Genomic DNA, 18,382 nt, shown 5'->3' on the forward strand with positions numbered 1-18,382 from the left:
GTCATCTGAGGCTCAGAGACAGGAGCTGGGTCTGATGCTGCTGCCGTTCAGAGGAAAGTGGATCAGGTCTGACTGCGTGCGTCAAGAGTTTGAGGCTCAGGAGCTGTTATGTTAAGTAGCGGCGAGGGTGGCGGGCTGTTATCCAATCACATTTGCCTGCAACGTAGAAGGATGCTGAATTAGTGCTGTCAATCAACCATATATGATTTATATGCAGTTTAATCGTACAGCTCTGAGTTAAACCCACTAATCTAATTGTCCATCGAAGCTGATTTTGTCAATGAAGATAAAAAGGCAGCTAACCACATGCGGCACGTGCAGCAGACTGAAACGCCTGGATGCTGCTCCGTCTCCGCGCCACCCCTCGCCCTGCGCTTCGGCCGCCGGGCTCTCAGGTGTACAGTGCATCTGGCCTGCCTATAGGGCGCGTGGAACAAAGCCACGGTGACATTTTATCTGACGGTAGCTCCTGTGGGGCCTGAGCCATGCTGCCGAACTGTCAGGCAGATTTCAGCGCGATGAGGAGGGGGAAGGAAGCCAAACAAACAGAGCCCTGGCACAATCTCCCATCGCCAAGCAGTGCAGACGAGCACAGAGAGACCTCCCCGGGGATCGCAGGAGGCCTGAGATGAAACAGAAAGCGAGATCTAACCTTTTTGTTGTTGCTAGAACCCAGTTCTTTAGCGCTGCTAGATTAAAAGGAAGAACGGCGAGCAGAAATGAAAAAGGAAACACTTCAGCTGTTGGAATACGGAGACCCTTACTCGAAACAGGACTTCAATATCAATTGAAAATGGAAGAAAATAAAGCAAATATTGTCATCCTTTATAGGACATGGGTACAAGTGTCTTTTGAATGGTGCATGGCCTTTGTGCTACATGCAACAATACATGACAGGCACACTCCCTCTATTGTAGAAGTGTTATGGTAATCATACACACTATTTCAAAAGCTTTTCATCCATTTTTCATTTCCCACTGTTCTCGGGGTGAGAGAACAGGCGCATTTCATCAACAAAGGAATATGCGAAGGCAAGCGAGCCAGGCACCCTCACAAGGTGGAAGGCAATATATCTGCGTATGTGCAAACCTCGTGGTTTGTACGACACCGAACGGCATCCAACTGCTAATATCGACGTATCAAACATGTTCAGTGTCGGTGAGCGTCGTTCACAAACCACGTTACCACAGATTCGTATTCTCGTGTCACCCACTTTGATTGCTTTCCTTGAAGTAGGTTGCTTTCCCATTATGTATCTTCTTTTGATTGTATAATGAAAACATGTGCTCTTGATCACAGTTCGCAGAAGGACTACTGCTTCCATGCGCATTTGTCTCACACTGTACAACATCTGCAATTATGGAAATGAGCTCTTAAACCTACTTTGTTGTTTTTCACCAGCTTCAGATTTTGAGGAACCTTTAAAGTGGCTTTAATGTGCTAAATGTAGATGTGGAGTAGTCTAATTAATTCTGTAGCACAAAGAAGTTCCTCCCCCCCTCTTACTCATCTCTATAGGGTTGGTATTAACCTCCTGATGCTTTCATGGGCAGATGAAGAGATACCCACCGCTGATGCTAAGCTGGAACTGGAGCTGGAGCCCCGGGAGGCTCTGATCAAATCCCCAACTTAGCGCTCCACTGTGCACCGCGTAGCCCAGTTCAGCCTCACATGGCCTAGCCTGCCCTAGCTTATACCGAAGCGATCCTCTTGCACCTTCCTCCCAGTGCGAAGAAGAGGAGGATCACGGCAGAGAGACACAGAGATCAGATGGAGGGGGAAGAGGGAGGAAGCAGAAAGTGAGAAAGTGTGCGAGAAGTAAAATGGTGATTGAGAGGTACTTTAACATGGGGGGGCGCAGGAGGAAAGTCCGCAGTATGGCGCAGTCCTCCGGTGTCAAAGTTCACTCGAGTCGGGCATGAGTTTGAAACAAGGCTTACACCCACCGGTTAATGCACCAGACCTTTGAAAACAGGGTTTAACACTTCTTTTCTAGGTGACAGACACTTCAAAATCAGCCCTGCCTCTGATAGTTAGTGCTGTCAGGCTTTTACGAACGAGGCTATAAACAGCCAGCATGGAGGTTAGACCTTTCCTACCTGAACTCAGTTTGTCAGCACTGCTGCTCACTGGCGGCTGGTAAAGACCTTATACCTTTTTTCCACATCAGAGAGTAAATGCACGCATTACCGTTGGCCCGAGCGAATGCTCACATTGCCATCGTTCCGGCACTTCATCAAATTGATATTGTGGGAAAACACACGGGCAGTGCCCAGTCTGTAGTTCGTAAACACACCAGACTCTCTGCCAGTTCCCACTGGCTAGTGTGCTGGCCGTAGACCTAGTCAGTGCGCTTGGCTGATAATATGAATGGTAATGAGTGAGTGGCTGCTGGGATTGAAAGCAAAAGTGCTGTCATAATTGAGTTAGATTAATTAAAGGAGCTCCACTGTATTCTTACAGATCAGTGCATCTTGTTGGAGGGCTGTGCCGTGGGTAGGGGCACCGGAGGGGGTGTGTTCCTGGCCAAAGTGTATGTGTTTTTGCGTGTGTAACCTGCAGATTGTGGGCTAGGTGGGTTGTTGTGCGAGGAACTAATTGAAATGAGAGGCGATGTGCGAGTCTCAGCCAACATGGCCAGTCCATTTGTCAGGGTGACATCACTGCACTCACACCCCATCCATCTCCGCCCGGCGCCACAGAACCATGCTCCTCCTGGTGATTAATATCCATACCTCCTTCACCGCACTGCATACACCCCCCCTCTCCCGGCACTCACACACTGCTACTGTTCCACACATGCACACCCACAAACAAACAAATACTCACACACACACTCTGTTGGAAGCCCTCCTCTTCACTTACGCACACAGTGGCTGCACACTCACCCCCACTCACTGCCATGGCACTCCCATTTACTCTCTCATACACACATGGCTGGAGCCCAGGGCCCCGACCAGTCACACACATAAACTTCCTAATTGTTCCAAACACAAACTGTCCTTGCTCTTTGGTGGCATTGGGCAGGATCTTAGATTTTACTGATTCCAATTTCAGCCTCTTATTGAATCCCGGCTCAAATTATTGTGATATTAGTGTAGTCCCATCATCCAAATATTTGAAAAGTAAAAATCTCTATCTGATGTTGTTTAAATTCAGGCTGCAATAAATAGCCCTGTGTCATAACTGATTAGGTAATTTGTGATCCTTTCTACATTGGGATTCATTGTAGGTTGCTAGCATTAGCTGATTCATCCTGACGCTGTATTTCTTATACAATACAGCAGGAAATACTTTGTCCTGTTAGATGGATTTTCTCCCACTGAATCATTTTCATGCAGTGATTTAAAGGTGCAACTAACCATTATTTTCATTACTGATTAAGCTGCTGTTTCTTCTTTCTTGAAATATCATCTTTACCGCAGTCAAAATCAAACCCGGTTCCGTTTTCTGTTGAATAGGACAAAGAAATGGAGCAAAGAAGCTGCAACTAGGGAATGTGTCACATTTCTTCTAGAACTTGCAAACAAAACTCTAATTAAACTGTGACTCGATTAAAAAACAGTTGCTCATTATTTTTCTGCCAATGCACTAATTGATTAATCCACTAATTGTTTCAGCTCTACAATGATTCCATTTTGCTGTAAATCAGCTGCCCTTTGAGAAGTTTAGAGGATGAGGCTGGTGCAACACATCCCATAAAAAGGCCAGGACCAACAACAAGCCCATTCATTCCTCCTGAAGAAGTAAATCAGGACACAGATATGTACTTTGATTTTTAAGAGGAGAAATCATTTCTTGAAACATCTGGGCACTGTAGTTTTTAGCAGATGTTACACAGGAGTACATTGTGTACATGCTTGTGTCTTTTTTCGGCTGCAGATTTAACGGCCTGGTATTTAAATCAGCAGAACAGTCCATGTGAGATTGCCTCAAACTAAACGACTGTGCCAGTGATCATCATAATGAAGGAACCTGTCATCTAATGCAACGTTGGTGCTCATTTATGTGTTTTTAATCATTTTTGGACAACAATGGAGCTCCATGGCACAGGGGAATAAGCTATATCAGGCTTTGGCTGCACAGACTGTCTCCAGTAGGATCGGTTCATTGCCAGTTTCGGTCTTTTCATGAGATTTGTTGACAATAAGAAAGAATACAGAACACCATCAGACCTATACTTTTTGAGTGCTCGTTATTGTCTGGTGCAGTACACCAACGTTGGCATATGCGTAACCAGCAATCTTGATAAAAGCGGAGCAGGTCCAAACTTTGCTTTCAGTACATGATGAGCGGAATCAAAAAGCATGTTTCCTAACAAATCCTTGCCTCTTGTAAATTTGGAGCCAGTTCCAAATCAGAACACAACCCCCCTGGCAGCAGCACTACTTTTTGTAGCCAAAAATATTATACCCTTCTGAAGACAAATGAAACATCACTCATACAGTACACACCACACTGCTAAACCTCAGGAAAACAGATGTTCATTTAAATTGCTGCAGTTGATTTACAACTAAAGTTGGCAGGGTTTTACAAATGAGCAAATGTGAGAAGACAGGATTTACAGTATCATGAATAAAAGCTGTAGAATGGGCTGCCTGGGCTTTTCTCACAAGTTCTCGTGAGGATGGGTCAACTCAAAACTAAGCTCATTATGGCCAGCTATCAGAGCTACTCCAACCTGCGGAGCTGGGCTTTGAAGATCCTCTAAATGATGACCTTTCTCTCCTGCTCTGCTCCACTGATGTGCTTTGATAAGCCGGGCTCTGATCTCCTCCATAGCATCGCGGCGCATCTCTGCACACTGCCCCGTCCTCCAGGAGCTGAATGGTGCTAAACTTTCTCACCACGCCCGCAAATTACATCACCCGGGCTCGATGTCGTGTTTCACACCATGTCTTTGAACTTGTGCAGCCATGGGCCGAAAAGTGAGAAAGAGCATACAGTGTTGTTCTGTTTGAACAAAGGACGGCGAGTGTACTGTAAGAATATTTCTTTTAAATATCAGACTTAAAGCAAATTGTTCATGAAATATCTTCCCACGATGCGTGTTCCTCCAAGTGGAACCAAAGTGCTGCTTAACCTCACAGTTGTGACTCTCCAACACCAGCCTCTCCCTCTCCCTCTCCCTCTGTGGGAGCATGCAGGCCCGCCTCCGCACCAGCTGTGAGATGCAAAGCTCCCTTAACGTAAAAGCATTTCACTGTCTTTGAAAATCCACTGTCTGTGCTCGTCACCGAAAGGAGAGATGCTGAGAGATTCAGAGAAAAGGGGAGGTGATAGGCACTGTGTGTGTGTGTGTGTGTGGCGTGGGTGGGGGGGGGGGGGGGGGGGGGGGCGGTGGAGGCATCGAACAGAGAAAGACACAGAGAGCAGAGGAAGACAGGAAACATGACAGGGAGATCGAGCAAAGGGAGAGATGGTGAGGGGAGGGAGGGAGAGAAGCGAAAGGGGAGCAGCAAAGCTGAAAGCCGACAGCCGCTATAGCCGATGTGTGATTGATTGAGTGGCATTCAGATGCCAGGGGTCATACATATGCAAACTGCTCATTTGTAGTTGCTGCCAGGGCCGCTGTTCGCCAGAGCCCTTGAATTGTGTCGCCCGGCCACCGGGACACGTCACACAATCAGATTAAGCGGCCCCGAAGTCACATGCAGGACGACCAACAGCTGCCACGTGCGCCACCAGCTCTGACTTACAGTATCTGTTTTTCATCCCTGTCTGCTACAACAGGCCCTTGTCTGTCTGCAAGAGATCTGGGTTTTAGGGGCTCAGATATGTGTCAGATGAGCTTTTGGTGTTTGTGCGGCGCAGATTTTCCCTCTTGACATTTTGTTGTTTGTTTGGGTTTTTCTTTTTTCAGTGCTTTGTTGCACACAAACCACATTTTCCATTTGAGTGGCTCAGTCTGTATACAGCAGCACAGTATGCCTGATGCTCTATCTTCAGCATCACGCATCAGACTACCCGGCCACCTTATACAGTACCGTCGTGACGTCGGCTCATGCGTGTCATTCTGTGCAACTCAGATAATAGCTGGACCAGTTATGTTTCTGTTAGTCATCAGTGTGTTCTGCAGTCGAGTTACCATTCAGTTTGAACCCGGCCAGTGTCGAGGGGCAGGCTCCTGATACGTCAGATAACTTTGTTGCCTTTCTGATATTTCCTTTAATTATTGATTCGTAATGAGCCCAACATGAACCAGGGACTCATACATAAATTCTTTTTCACCATTTTCTAGTTTGATTCCGCTGTCGTGATGTATTCATTCATATGGAACCAGTCATTTGTAGGGGTGACAATCAAAAAGTATGGTTTTTTTTCTCCCCAAGTCTTTATTTTCTCCTCCACCGGAAACAAGGATGTGGTGTTGGGTAAATGGACTCCAGTGTTCAGGCTGCCATAAAGAGGCTTTCTTGTGCTTGCCTGCCCTGCTCTCTCCCTCTCTCTGTTTCTCTATCCCTCTCTCGCTCGCCTGCTCTCAGATCAGACTGCGCTCCGGCCATGCTATTGGGCAGCGAGCTGTAAACAGGAGCTGTACACTGATCCAAGTGGCAATCACCTTCATTCAGGCCCACACCCCCCCCCTGGCCCCTTCCCTTCACCCTCTCTTCTTTTCTTTTCTTTTCTTTTCTTTTTTTTTTTGACTTTTGTTGGCGCAATGAAATCTTCACCCCAAAAAAAGGAAAAAACGAGGATGAAGAATCTTGTGGGAATGACTCCCTGTGCGGAGGATGGACCGCTGGGTATGTCCCCTGCTCATCGCGAGGCTAACACACAGGCCCTTTATGCGGCTGTGTGGAGGGTGGCCCCTTCCCTCCTCTGCTTCTCATCCACACCCCAGAGGCTCCCATTCAGCCCAGGCCTGGCTGGGGGGAAGTTGGAGCTCTTTTGTAGTTGGGGATTCTTAGGGGAGGCTGTCAAGGCTGCGACTGTGTGGGCCTTTATTTCCCCAGAGAAGAGAAGGGGAGGAGAAAAGATAGAGAGCGAGGGCAAGAGGGAGACAGGGGGGAAGTACGAAAGGAGAGTTTGGACACAGACGGCCTTGTTATCCGGCACCCCCAAAGAGGGAGAGGATGAGAGGGAGAGAGACACGGGGAAAAGGCAAAGCAAAAGCGAGAATGAATCCAGCAGAAGGCCAAAAAAACGTTCCCTCGGTTACGTCACTGCTGTTATTCCCGTCCTCCTCTTTTCCTCCGCTCCTCCCTATCCGTTCCCTCCATCTGTCCCTATGTAAGCTCGCTCTTCAGCTCAATAACAAGCTTTTGCCCTCCCCCTCACCCCTCCTTACCCCCATCTCACCCTCCGCCATTACTTTACACACATTCCATTATCTGGGAGACCAGGCTAAGAGAGATGTCTGGGGTCGGAGCGATCATTATCATCACCTCTTTCCGCTACACCATGAGTTATAGCCCACCGTATAGGAAACAGACATTTAAATCATAATCAATAGAGCAATATCAATGCTGAGAGGCATGGCTAAAGGAAATCACTGCCACGGCTCAGGAGGAAACGGAGACGCTCAGGAAGGACTGAGATAGTGGCGCCTGCTTTATTGATAAAGTGCGATCAAGCCGCAGAATGCATTTATTATGTGGCGTCACGCTCGGCGCTGGCTTTTTAGGAAAAATAAACTGACTTTCATTGACATTCAGGTGATGCGGTGATTGTGGCTGGGTTGTGAAAATATGTGGAAATGGAAAGCTGCTGGATCTGAGCGGCGATCTCCTGGTCTCTGAACATCAGTGTCTGCAGCTCGTGTATTGCTTCCGGCACAGTGGCTCGAAGCTCAAGCGCTGCAGAGAGGGGACGCTGTCATGCTGTATACATTAACTGACCCTCTGGTCGTGTTCAGGTGACAAGGCCGCCTGAGTTCCTCGTAGGGGGAGCTGTACTACATACGCGCAGCGTTTTGTCCGGCAAGGACGATGCAAGGTGACAGGTGCGACCTGACCCGGCCGCGACCGGACCACGGTCGCCGCTGCCACTCCGGATGAGATCAGGACTGAGTCTCTGGCCCTGTGCTGCCACAAGGAGAAAATACCAGTTCTTCATACAGCTGAAGTGCACCACATCACTGTCAAGGAAGAACAGCTTTGAGACACGATACAAAAACACATCATGTAATCAGTCGGGACAAATTACAGTTCTAACATGCAGAGGGAGAGCACAGAATCACTGTTATTAACTCATACAGTTTGTTTGCGGCGAATAAGGAACTCTCATGCAAATTTCATGTCTCATCCAGCTGACATGTGTAGACAGGTTAAAGTCCATTTTTGGAAATCTTTGTTTGACGCGTTGAGACAATTTGAGATGTTATTTGTTCACATGACCTTTTTGCAAGTGGTGCTTATATAACCGGTTTTCTCACCAGATCTCATTAATGCAGTTTGGATTTGGGCATGCATGATTTAAGAAGGTTGACATACATGAAGATCAGTCCTCCTGTGCAGTTCATCTTCAGGGCATTTTTTTTTCTCTGTCTAAACAAAACATTCTCCACCGAAGCATTTGTGCTTCATATACAAAACAATGGTAGAAAAAAAAAATCCATATATGAGTCTTATATGAGTGAACTGAAAAGAACATCTCGCATTTAATTCTCAGTTTGTTACAGAGCTCACAACAGGTGAGATTAATAATGTGACAGAGAAAATCTAATTAGTACAAATGAATTTATATGCACTTAACTCTCAAAGTATCAGATCAGCTAGAACTGTTTACAGTTCAATGATTATTTTCTGTTTGTTGAATTAAGTTGACTTGTAATTGTGTATACTGTTTGTGCCAAAGTTAATTGGTCAGATCATTTAAGAGTATTTGCATATTAATTTAATTTCAGGTGGCTAACAAAGATGGATATGATGAGATTATAGTTTCTAATTAAATGCTTATTGTAAAGCGGCACCTAGTGTGCATCAAAAACCACAATTAAATGTCAGGTTGAGTAGCACAGTCGAGTACAGAGGCAGCCTGACCAAGTAGTTCTGAAGCAGTGAGCTGTAGCCCAGAATCCCGAGGTCCTGTGTGGGAGTGAGCTGTGAACGCATCACGGCTCATGTGCAGCCAAAGCCCACACAGTGCTGATGAGACAGGGATCATCTGCTGGATCTGGAAATCGGCAAGCAGGTTCGCAAATTTGGGTAACTCAGAAACGAGAAAGCGAAACTGTATGGCGTGTTATGCGTCGTCATTTGAGCCATCAGGTCCCGGACTTTATTCTTGCAAAGCAGAAAGTCCGGAGGTGGTGCATAGGTGATAGACGTAAAGAAGTAGCCGTAAAACAAACAACACCTCCAGCACAAGCAGCAGTCAGCTAGAGATGTAAAAATAGGAATAGCCATGCATAAAAACAATTACTTTGCTATCTTAATTGTTTTCCAAAGAAAATACTTTCTGTCACCTTTCCAATTAAAACATTACCAGCAGCTATATTAGATGTATTTTTAAATGGTGCCTGCAGCATGTCTTGTTGTCTAAGATATTGGATTCCTCCTCTACATTTTAATGACCAGTTTCATTTATAGATGCAGCAGAATCAACACGGCTAAATAAAAAGTCACAAAAGACTAAAGCATTAAGCGCGGCTGCATTCTGCCAGCTGGGGATCCAACTCTAATGATTTACATTTTGTCATTTAGTAATTCCTCATATTACAATGCCAAATGGATGATGTTTACTATATCTTTTCAATTAGGCTAACAGTTGCGCAGAGCCCCTTTCACATGCCGGTCTCCTGACATTTCGTAACCCATCTGACATACACTTGGCGAAGTGTGAACCATTTCGCAAATGAGGGTTATTCTGGGAGAGTCACGTCTCCTCTCTCTCTCTCTCCCTGCACAGCACCCGGGAGAGGGTTGTAAAAGCTGTTGTCCTTTAGTTGTGACGGAGCACGAGGAGGAGCCGCAAGAGGAAAAGAAAAGGAAAGGCTCTTCATTCCGAGTCTTCCTCTCTCCTCTCCTCTCCCTCTCTCTCTGTCTGTCTGTGTCTCTGTTCCTCTGCCTGTCTCTTCCACTCTCTCTCTGCATGTGCCCTGCTGCTCTGTCATCCTCAGGGATGCGTCTGAAGGAGACCATCTGTTGATCCATTTGTCTCCTGCTTTGCTTCCTGTGCCACCGCCTCTCTCCTATCGATGATCAGGCCCGGCCTTTCCCCTGCCCACCCTCTTTGTCGCTGCCAGCAGGCACTCTGGGCGAGGCTGGTGTGCTGTTGGGGGTGGGGCAGGAGGTTGTGCCCTCGAGTCTCTGATCCACACAAAGAGGGAAAACAGGGATTGGCAGACATGCATCCTTTTTGTACGCACATACCGTAAACAGCTAATGAGCCCGCAGCAGCTGCTTTCTAATCTGTGTTTATCTAAAGTGAGCATCGCCGTGCTGACCTGAGTCCAAAAACGCACAGATTTGATCTTTTGTTTTGTTCTTTTGATATCAAAACTATTCCCTCTCCCCCCTTAGGACTTAAACACGGAGAGCCCATCATTATATGGAGGCATAGACCATGAAATAGACGTTAGAAACAATGCTGAGATGCTGAAGGACCATCACTGCAGGCATTCACCACCAACACATTTATTGCTTGTGAAATGTTTGGCGGTGTTGCCACTAAAGAGAGAGCGGGGGGGGGGTCTTGCTTTCCACACATGTCTCCTTGCTGTCACCTCGCATGCATGCTGAGGGGTTTGATGGACACTGAGTCCACCGTGGGGACTTCGGGGATTGCTTGCCTTTGATCTTCTCCCACGCCTCTCGATTACCCATCATTCAGCGGGGCTTAGGCCCGGGAGAGCGGCTGGGAGAGGGTGGTGTGTTAACATGAGCTGTGATGTACCCGAGAGAGACTCACTGTCCAACTCAGGCATCATATAGGAGATTACACAGACACGGAGGAAATTGTGCGCGGACGGCGCCCGTTGTGAATGTTTAGAGTGTGAGAGAGAATCGAAATACGTCAGAGGAAGGTGGTAAGTTTGAGAGCATTTATAATGAGGTCCACACGGAGGGATTTAAAGCATCAAAATTATTGCAACTCTTATTGTCACGTGTTTGTGCATTCGTAAGGTTTTCATCAGGGCTGCTCAATATATCTGATGATGGGTGTTCACCCGGGGAGACGTGCCATTGATTTCCCATAAGGTGCAGATGACATGTGGTCACACGCGCTCCTATTTTACCAACAGCCATGTCATCCAATAAGTCATGATTTCACCGCTGCTGTCACCCGGCGTGATGGTTCCTCCGACAAAATCGGTGGTGGGGTTCGCTCTTGCAGATAGCGCTTTAACCTGCAGGTGCAAGGAGAATAAAATAGCTGTGGCATATTGAGTGTGATTTCTTTGCAAGTTTTCAATCTCTTGATTTGTGTGTGCGTTGCAGGCTTCCTCAGTACGGGCGACCAGGCTGCTAAAGGGAACTACGGGCTCCTGGACCAGATCCAGGCTTTGAGGTGGATCAGCGAGAACATCGGCTTCTTCGGAGGAGACTCCAACCGCATCACTGTGTTCGGTTCTGGGATTGGAGCTTCCTGCGTCAGCCTGCTCACCCTCTCCCACCACTCTGAAGGTAGAGCGCAGCAGAGATGGGGGGGGATGGGTGATACAGCTGTGGAGCTCATGCCTGCCGGTGTGAGGGCTGCTCGATATTAGAAACTGGCGATGCAGCCTGCGAGTTATTGAGTAATGTATTCCACTGTACTATACAGCATAACAAATGCTTTAAGGAGCAGGTGTTTGCATTTAAATGATTGCGACGTTTGCACCCGTCCGGAAATTGAAACTCCACGGCAGATTTGGAGCCACATGCGGGGCTTGATGTACTCTGCAGGTCTGCAGGTCTGCGAGTATCCCTCTCTATGTCAGAAATAAACATGTGGATATAACGTGTCTTTGTAAGCAAGATAAAAAAGGACATGGTGTACCAGGGGAGAGCTTTTTAGTGGCAGCCACAGTCAGACTAAATGACACACACATGCACACTCACGCTGCTCACTTTGTAAGCAATGCTGTTTATCTGCTGGCTACCTTAATGCTACTTCATGATGATTTACTGCCCATGTTGGCCATGTGTTTAATACTAAATGCAGAAAGCGCGCTTAACCTGACCATGCGATAAACATCCCTCATACTCATGCTCTCCTAATGCGTCATTGGATTAAGATGGAGCCTTACTGCTTATAGGTAAGGTCTTGCAGGAAGTGCTTTGGCTTAACTGTTTCTCTGAGCCCCATCCATGAACTGCACCGCGCACAGCTGCATCATCCTCAACCTGGAGTCATTACACTCGGCCACGTCTTTGTCCACCCGTTTAAGAGCCGGCTGTTTTTCTGCATTTAATTGCTGGCGGTGTCGTGAGCATGGCACGCCATCAGGATATTGAGTTGTTGTGGTGCAGCAATGCTCGTGTTATTTTCCTACATTGTTAATGTGGCACTTATATTCCAAATGAGGAATCTTTACATTCAGCCACGGTCACGTTGCCTGCCGGTGAACATGTTAACAAGCCACAAACATGCCGCTTTGGACACACGTGGCTGGAAATGTAACATGGGGCTTTTGCTGTACATTAGATGGAAGTGAATTACATTAAAGAAATCACTCTTGCATTAAATAGAGGATTGGTCTTAGGCGATTCTGTGGTCAGGCAGCTAACCACCACTCACACTGATTCACACTCACACACACGATTCTGCCTCTTGTCACTATGCAGAGTAAAATCTCCAGCGAGTGTTTGTGTGTGTGTGTGTGTGTGTGTGTGTGTGTGTGCGCGTGCGGGGGTGTGTGTGTGTGTGTGAAGGAGGTCATTTGAGTTGCTCTTCTTTGGTCCCCATCACAGTGGCAGGGATTTGTGATGTGTTTCGCGTTCTCCAATTTGCATTAAAGTGTTACTAATTGCCTTGATTTCCTCCAATGAATGATGACTGCTTTTGGATTGATTTTGTACCATAAATGCCTTTTTTATTCATACTCCATAATGCTACGCTCCATGTAGCATGTTATTATACTGCCAGTGAAACCATCTCCTCTGCCTCCTAGTAAATTGGATATTACCGGGTCTGTTTTTTCCCCTGAATGGAAATGTATGCCCCACTGATGGGCTAAAAAAAAAAAAAAGAGCCAGAAAAACTTGAGGGATCCTAGGAAATTGAAACAGGAAGCCTTCTATCACGCCAGGACTCTTGCTGCGAATGTTACCAATGGCAATCAGATTTCACACAGTCTCTCTCGGAGCACAGATTGTTGTAATTATATAAAGTTTAGGACTGGAGTGGGCTGCAGGATGTGACAGGAAATCCAAGTGAAGAAATGTCTTTTTGCACCTGCTTTCACAACATCCGCTGTACTCACCCCCTCCTCTCCTCGTCCTCCTCCTCCTCTCCTGTAGTCTTAGCTGTTGAAGTGAAAACCGGTAGGATGTCCTTGTTGCCAGGACAACGCAATAAACAAGAAAGGAATCAAAGTGTCTGGATAAGCGTAGCGGTGAAAATTGAAGAAAAAAATCTATAATCAAATGAATTATACACTGCAGCACAAGCACACCTGGTTTCAGGTGGCCTCTAGTAATGGATTTGTGTAATCATTTCCTATCAATGTTAGCAGACAGTTGCGTTCCAGGAAGAGCGCCTTGTATTGAGTTTCCTACTTTGGACTCTGAATGGAAATTAAGTCCGGAAACAAGATTGTAAACAGTGTATCACAGCCCCACCCTCATCTCCTGATTTGACTTTTTATTTTGAACTTACTAACAAATAGAAATTCAGACCCAGCCTGCAGGAAAAGGGGTAGTGGGAAATGGTAGCATCGCAAGGGATTCACATGTCTGCGTGCGCACACTCGCACATACGCACTTTCCTCCACTTGCGGCTCAGATGCAGGATAATGAGGCCCAGGTAAAAAAGGAGGAAAAAAAAGGAAAATCAGCAATGACACAGTGTTCTGGAGCTCCCTGGTGTGTCGCTGTATTTAATGACAGTATTCCCGCTCTTACTGTACACAGTCTGTCATCACTGCCTACAGTGCATAGACTTTCCATCTAACAGAGGCTCCTTTTATGCCTGTTGGTGGCAGAGTGACAACTTACTTCAGATGCTCCGTGCTCCTCCTGAAGCCTATTTAATAAGCTGGATCCTCCTATATCATCGAAGCCCTCCGGCCTCTCTCTTTGATTGCCTGCTCCTCTGGCCTGGCCTTGGTGTTGTCTCCATGTGGGCGTGCCGAGGGCTCCAGTCACAGGGTACATCCATCACAGTCCCCACCCCCCCACCCCCTCCGCCTTCTGGCCTGCGTGGAGGCTGCCCTGGACGTTCTCTCGTGAGGGCAGGATTTTTCAGACCCCGGTCCCTGCCCTGCCTCCTCCATCTAATCTCCCCCTCACTGCACCCATCTGTCTCCCTGCCTTCACAGACAGTAAAAGCATGCGAGGGACAGACGCTTTCTCTCCGTGTGCCAGCGTGTGTCTCTCTGCCTTTCTCCCTCTCTGGGTTTCTGCTCCCTACTCTGCAGTGTGTGTGGTGCGACGCTATTAATAAGATGGCTGCCTTGTCTGCTATGTGGCGAGCAATCTAGCCTCACATCTGAGACTTTGGAAGCAGAATGGTCATTAAAAGCACAGTCTCTCTCGGCAGGAGAGTGTTTTTGACCAGCTTATTAAATGTAGCTCAACAGTTGCGTTCCCACAGAGGGAAATCTCTGTCCCCATCTTCTTTTTCTCCGGCTTCAAACGGAAAACGGTTGAAGAAGTTCAGAAGCAAGGACATCAGCCAGTCCCATGTATTATCTATCTGGCATCGCACTTGTGCTAATTGAACATGCAGATTTGGCTTTTTCCCTATCTCCTAATAATCATTATGGTGTAAAAAAAAAAGAAAAAAGTGAGTGGCTTCTCTGCACATGAACAGAATACCAAGTAGCCAATGATGTAGACGTGTATTTGTACATATACATCTCTCTGTGAAAAGAGCGTCAATGTGTCTGATTCTCCTTTAACAGAAACAGAAAACCTGCTGTATACCAATCGTGTGTCCCAGCTGTCGATGTTTGTGCATGCAGGCATGTCTGTCCACGGAGCACACACGAGGGAAGGGCTGGTTGTAGAGCCGCTGAAGGTCGTTTGGCTTCTTTCTTTTTTTTTTTTTTCCTCTCTTCCTGTAAGCAATCAGGATAAAAGCTCCGCTTCTGAGGAAGTGCTCCCCTTTTAATGGAACGTCTTGGACATTAAAGACAGCTAGTGTGGAGGATCCTTCATGCCAATGTCAGCTTTCATTTTTATTAAGACTTCTGGGTTATTGGGGACCATAAATGTGCATGTTAAATGCTTGGGTTTTATTGCAGCAGTGCAATGACTACCAAGGCTTTTTAATGCAAGACACCACCTAGCAAACACCCAAACCCCTTGGACCATGAGTATTCAGGGGGCAGTGAGACAGGTATTCAGTTTCCTGCAAAGAGTAACAAGTTTTTGAATCCATTTAGTGTGAAGGATGGTGTCGAATGTGATTAAGTGAAGGAATGCATCGTTGGATGTTTAGAAATTGAGAATCAGGGAGATTTAAAAAAAATTAAATTGCGTAGCAGTAGATTTTTCTCCAATCAAACTGAAATATTAACTTTGTTAATGGCTGCTCTTTATAGTGAACTAGTTGCTGTAGATTCTCCAACTGGAATTTATGATTCATGCAGTCTTTGAAACGAAGTGACTTGAAAGTCATAGGATTTAATTATGACTGTACTATTTCCTTCAGCTGATTGGGTGAGAAACTAGAGCCCCTGTTGGAGTGAATTGATTGTGATGTAATGATTACAGTGAAGCACAAGCTGTCAAAGAGAAGCTTTAGTAACCTGAACTAAAATGACACACACATCTCAGTGAGTGTGACAGTGCCCTCATAATACAGTGTTATTACTGTGCATTATGCACCAGAAATGTAAAACTGCAGTTATTAGAGGATTCGTAGGTGAAATGATAAAACAGAGCTGATGGAAATATGTTCCGATGGAAACATTTTAACTCGAGAAAGACTTAATGTAATAAAAACGGAACATCTAGCTTGATTTGATTCACTTGGTGACTTCACGAGTGTATCAGCTTCAGAGTTTGCGCTGGTGCTGCTGCTTCTTTCTTTGTGAGGCGTGTGTAGAAGTCAGTGTTTACACCCAGCAACACTCATCACAGTTTTGTTATTTCTGTTAAAACACCTTTTACTCCCCACCAGCACCCTCCCCGTGGAACACACACGATTCATTCCTCTGCAGCGTAAACAAAACAAACATGTCACATAAAAATAATACTGATATAGAGGCAAATAACAATTAAGGAGAAGTAGTTCAAAACTAATAATAATGATAATTTGTAACATGAAATCATGGGTTTAGACATAATATTTCATCATATGGACACGGACTGGAACCATATGAACTCATTCAAGATTCAAGATTTCTTTATTGTCATTGAGCATGTCAATGAAATTTGCATTGCAACCCCCATGTTCGAAAAAAGATAATAAGAAAGATAAGAAAGATTCTACAATATAATTAAGATACTGGAATAAAATAAACCAACATGCAACAAAAATATTCGGAAATGCAATTAAAAATACAACAGAAATGAAAAAATACTAAGACAATAGAAATATACTAAACAATAAACAATAAAATATAACAGTGAAATGTACCAACAGAATAAAATATACCATATTGATTCGTTTGCAAACTAATTTTGTTTTTCATACTAATCTAATCAGTGGCTTCATTAATCTAATGTGCTTCGCTATCACATCACGCCTGGCTGTAAACATTTGTGTGATAAAGCCAGACAAGCAGCACTCAGACCCAGCTAAGTCTGATGGAGCTGGTTCAGGAGGTGACGACTGAAGTTAAGATTTAATTTGTTTCTTTTTTTTTCGGCATTTTTCGTGTGCCACCTGTCATACCGTGATTACTGGGGAAGAAAACATTGCACTTAGTTTGCTCATGTTAATTTTAGATGCACTTAATTCAACATATGAAAGAGTATTGTACATTATTTATACGTAGTTTCATACATAGTATTTTTAATGTATATTGCTGTCAGCAATACCACACTACCAACAGAGGTGAGTAATTGCTGCTTTCCATCTATGATTACAGATCTAATGATCTCTTTGGGTTTGAGTTTATTGGTTGGACAAAACAAGCAATTTGAATATGTCGGCTCGGGCTTTGAGAATTTGTGTTCAAAGTAATCAGCAGTTGAAGCCCTAAACATGTGTCAGACTTTATTTATACTCTACATCTGACATAGCTGGGTGAATTCTTCTTCTTCATTTTAATAATTCTATTTGAATCCCTTGATAAATTATAATGGCATTGTGAGTGACTCTGTAGCATTGCTGGTAGTAATTCTACATAGATGAGGCCTTTTAATGTGGCTGTCGGGCCCTGGAGGCGAGTAAAAAACATGCTGAACTGAGTGAGTCTGGAGGCAAAAAAAGGCGGTGGTTTTATCAACCAAACATGACAATGAAACAGAGAAGGAAAACAGAAGTCCTTGAAAAATTAACAAGGAGCAAATAAGATGAAAAAACTTTACACAGCCTCACAGCAAGCTGCTACCAGCAACAACTCTCCCATAGTCAAAGCCTCAGTGGCTTTATATGCCCTCCTGGCACTACCCTAATTGGACTAAACCACTGCATGGGGGTTAGATAAACCAGAGAGGGAAATCCTCACTAAAACCTGATCCTGACAGGAACATAGCAAACATTTGAATGCCAGCAATTTTCAGGGTGAGCAGCTATTAATAAACTCTCCATCCTTGGGTGAATTTATGCTTCCCCACCCTGAACTAGCCACGAGTGTCTGGTGACACAGAAAGAGGAAGAGACCACTTGTCCCTCCACTTCCTCTTCAGCCCTGGCTGGCAATGACCACAATGACGCTAGTAGATAAAAAAAATTAATAGCCTAACCAAATGGTTTTGGTACCTGAACCGAAAGTGCAACCGTTTCACAACGTTAGCCACGTGTTTATTATTGTTCTCAGCAAGCTTTATTTTAAAGTCTAACTGGACTTTGTGTATTTATTATTGCTAAGCATGACAGTTTGAAGCATAGGGCCACTGGCCAAGCTGCTGTGTTTGACGAGATGGGAGTGAGAAGGTTGGACTAAGCCTGATGGTGCTGTAGGAAATGAGTCTGGCCATGTGAAAAAGGTATAGATTGAACCTTTTCACAGTCTTCACCTACATAGAAAGTATGGGAACAAGGTCTTGTCAGGGCCCTCTTGTCATTTCACTGCACAAATCATTGCAAATAACTACCGTGCTGTTTCTGGCATGTATTTAACTTGTGGACCTATAGAGGAAGGAAACAAGACTGACAACGATGTTTATTGGATCTCGAA

At 45.4% G+C, this 18,382-nt stretch overlaps 1 protein-coding gene across 7 annotated transcripts in view; it reads left to right on the plus strand.

Moving 5' to 3' along the window:
• Positions 1–18,382, plus strand: part of nlgn3a (neuroligin 3a) — an 89,223-nt gene that overhangs the window by 38,773 nt on the left and 32,068 nt on the right. For 4 of the 7 annotated variants that reach the window (XM_041943732.1, XM_041943735.1, XM_041943736.1 and 1 more), the window contains one exon: positions 11,385–11,570. In XM_041943732.1, the coding sequence (XP_041799666.1) occupies positions 11,385–11,570 (186 nt within the window). Of the gene's footprint in view, positions 1–11,384; positions 11,601–18,382 lie in introns of all 7 variants that reach the window. The other 3 variants (XM_041943733.1, XM_041943734.1, XM_041943737.1) reach the window with 1 other exon arrangement.

Source organism: Chelmon rostratus, chromosome 9 (assembly GCF_017976325.1).
Source record: "Chelmon rostratus isolate fCheRos1 chromosome 9, fCheRos1.pri, whole genome shotgun sequence".
NCBI classification, from domain to species: Eukaryota; Metazoa; Chordata; class Actinopteri; order Chaetodontiformes; family Chaetodontidae; genus Chelmon; species Chelmon rostratus.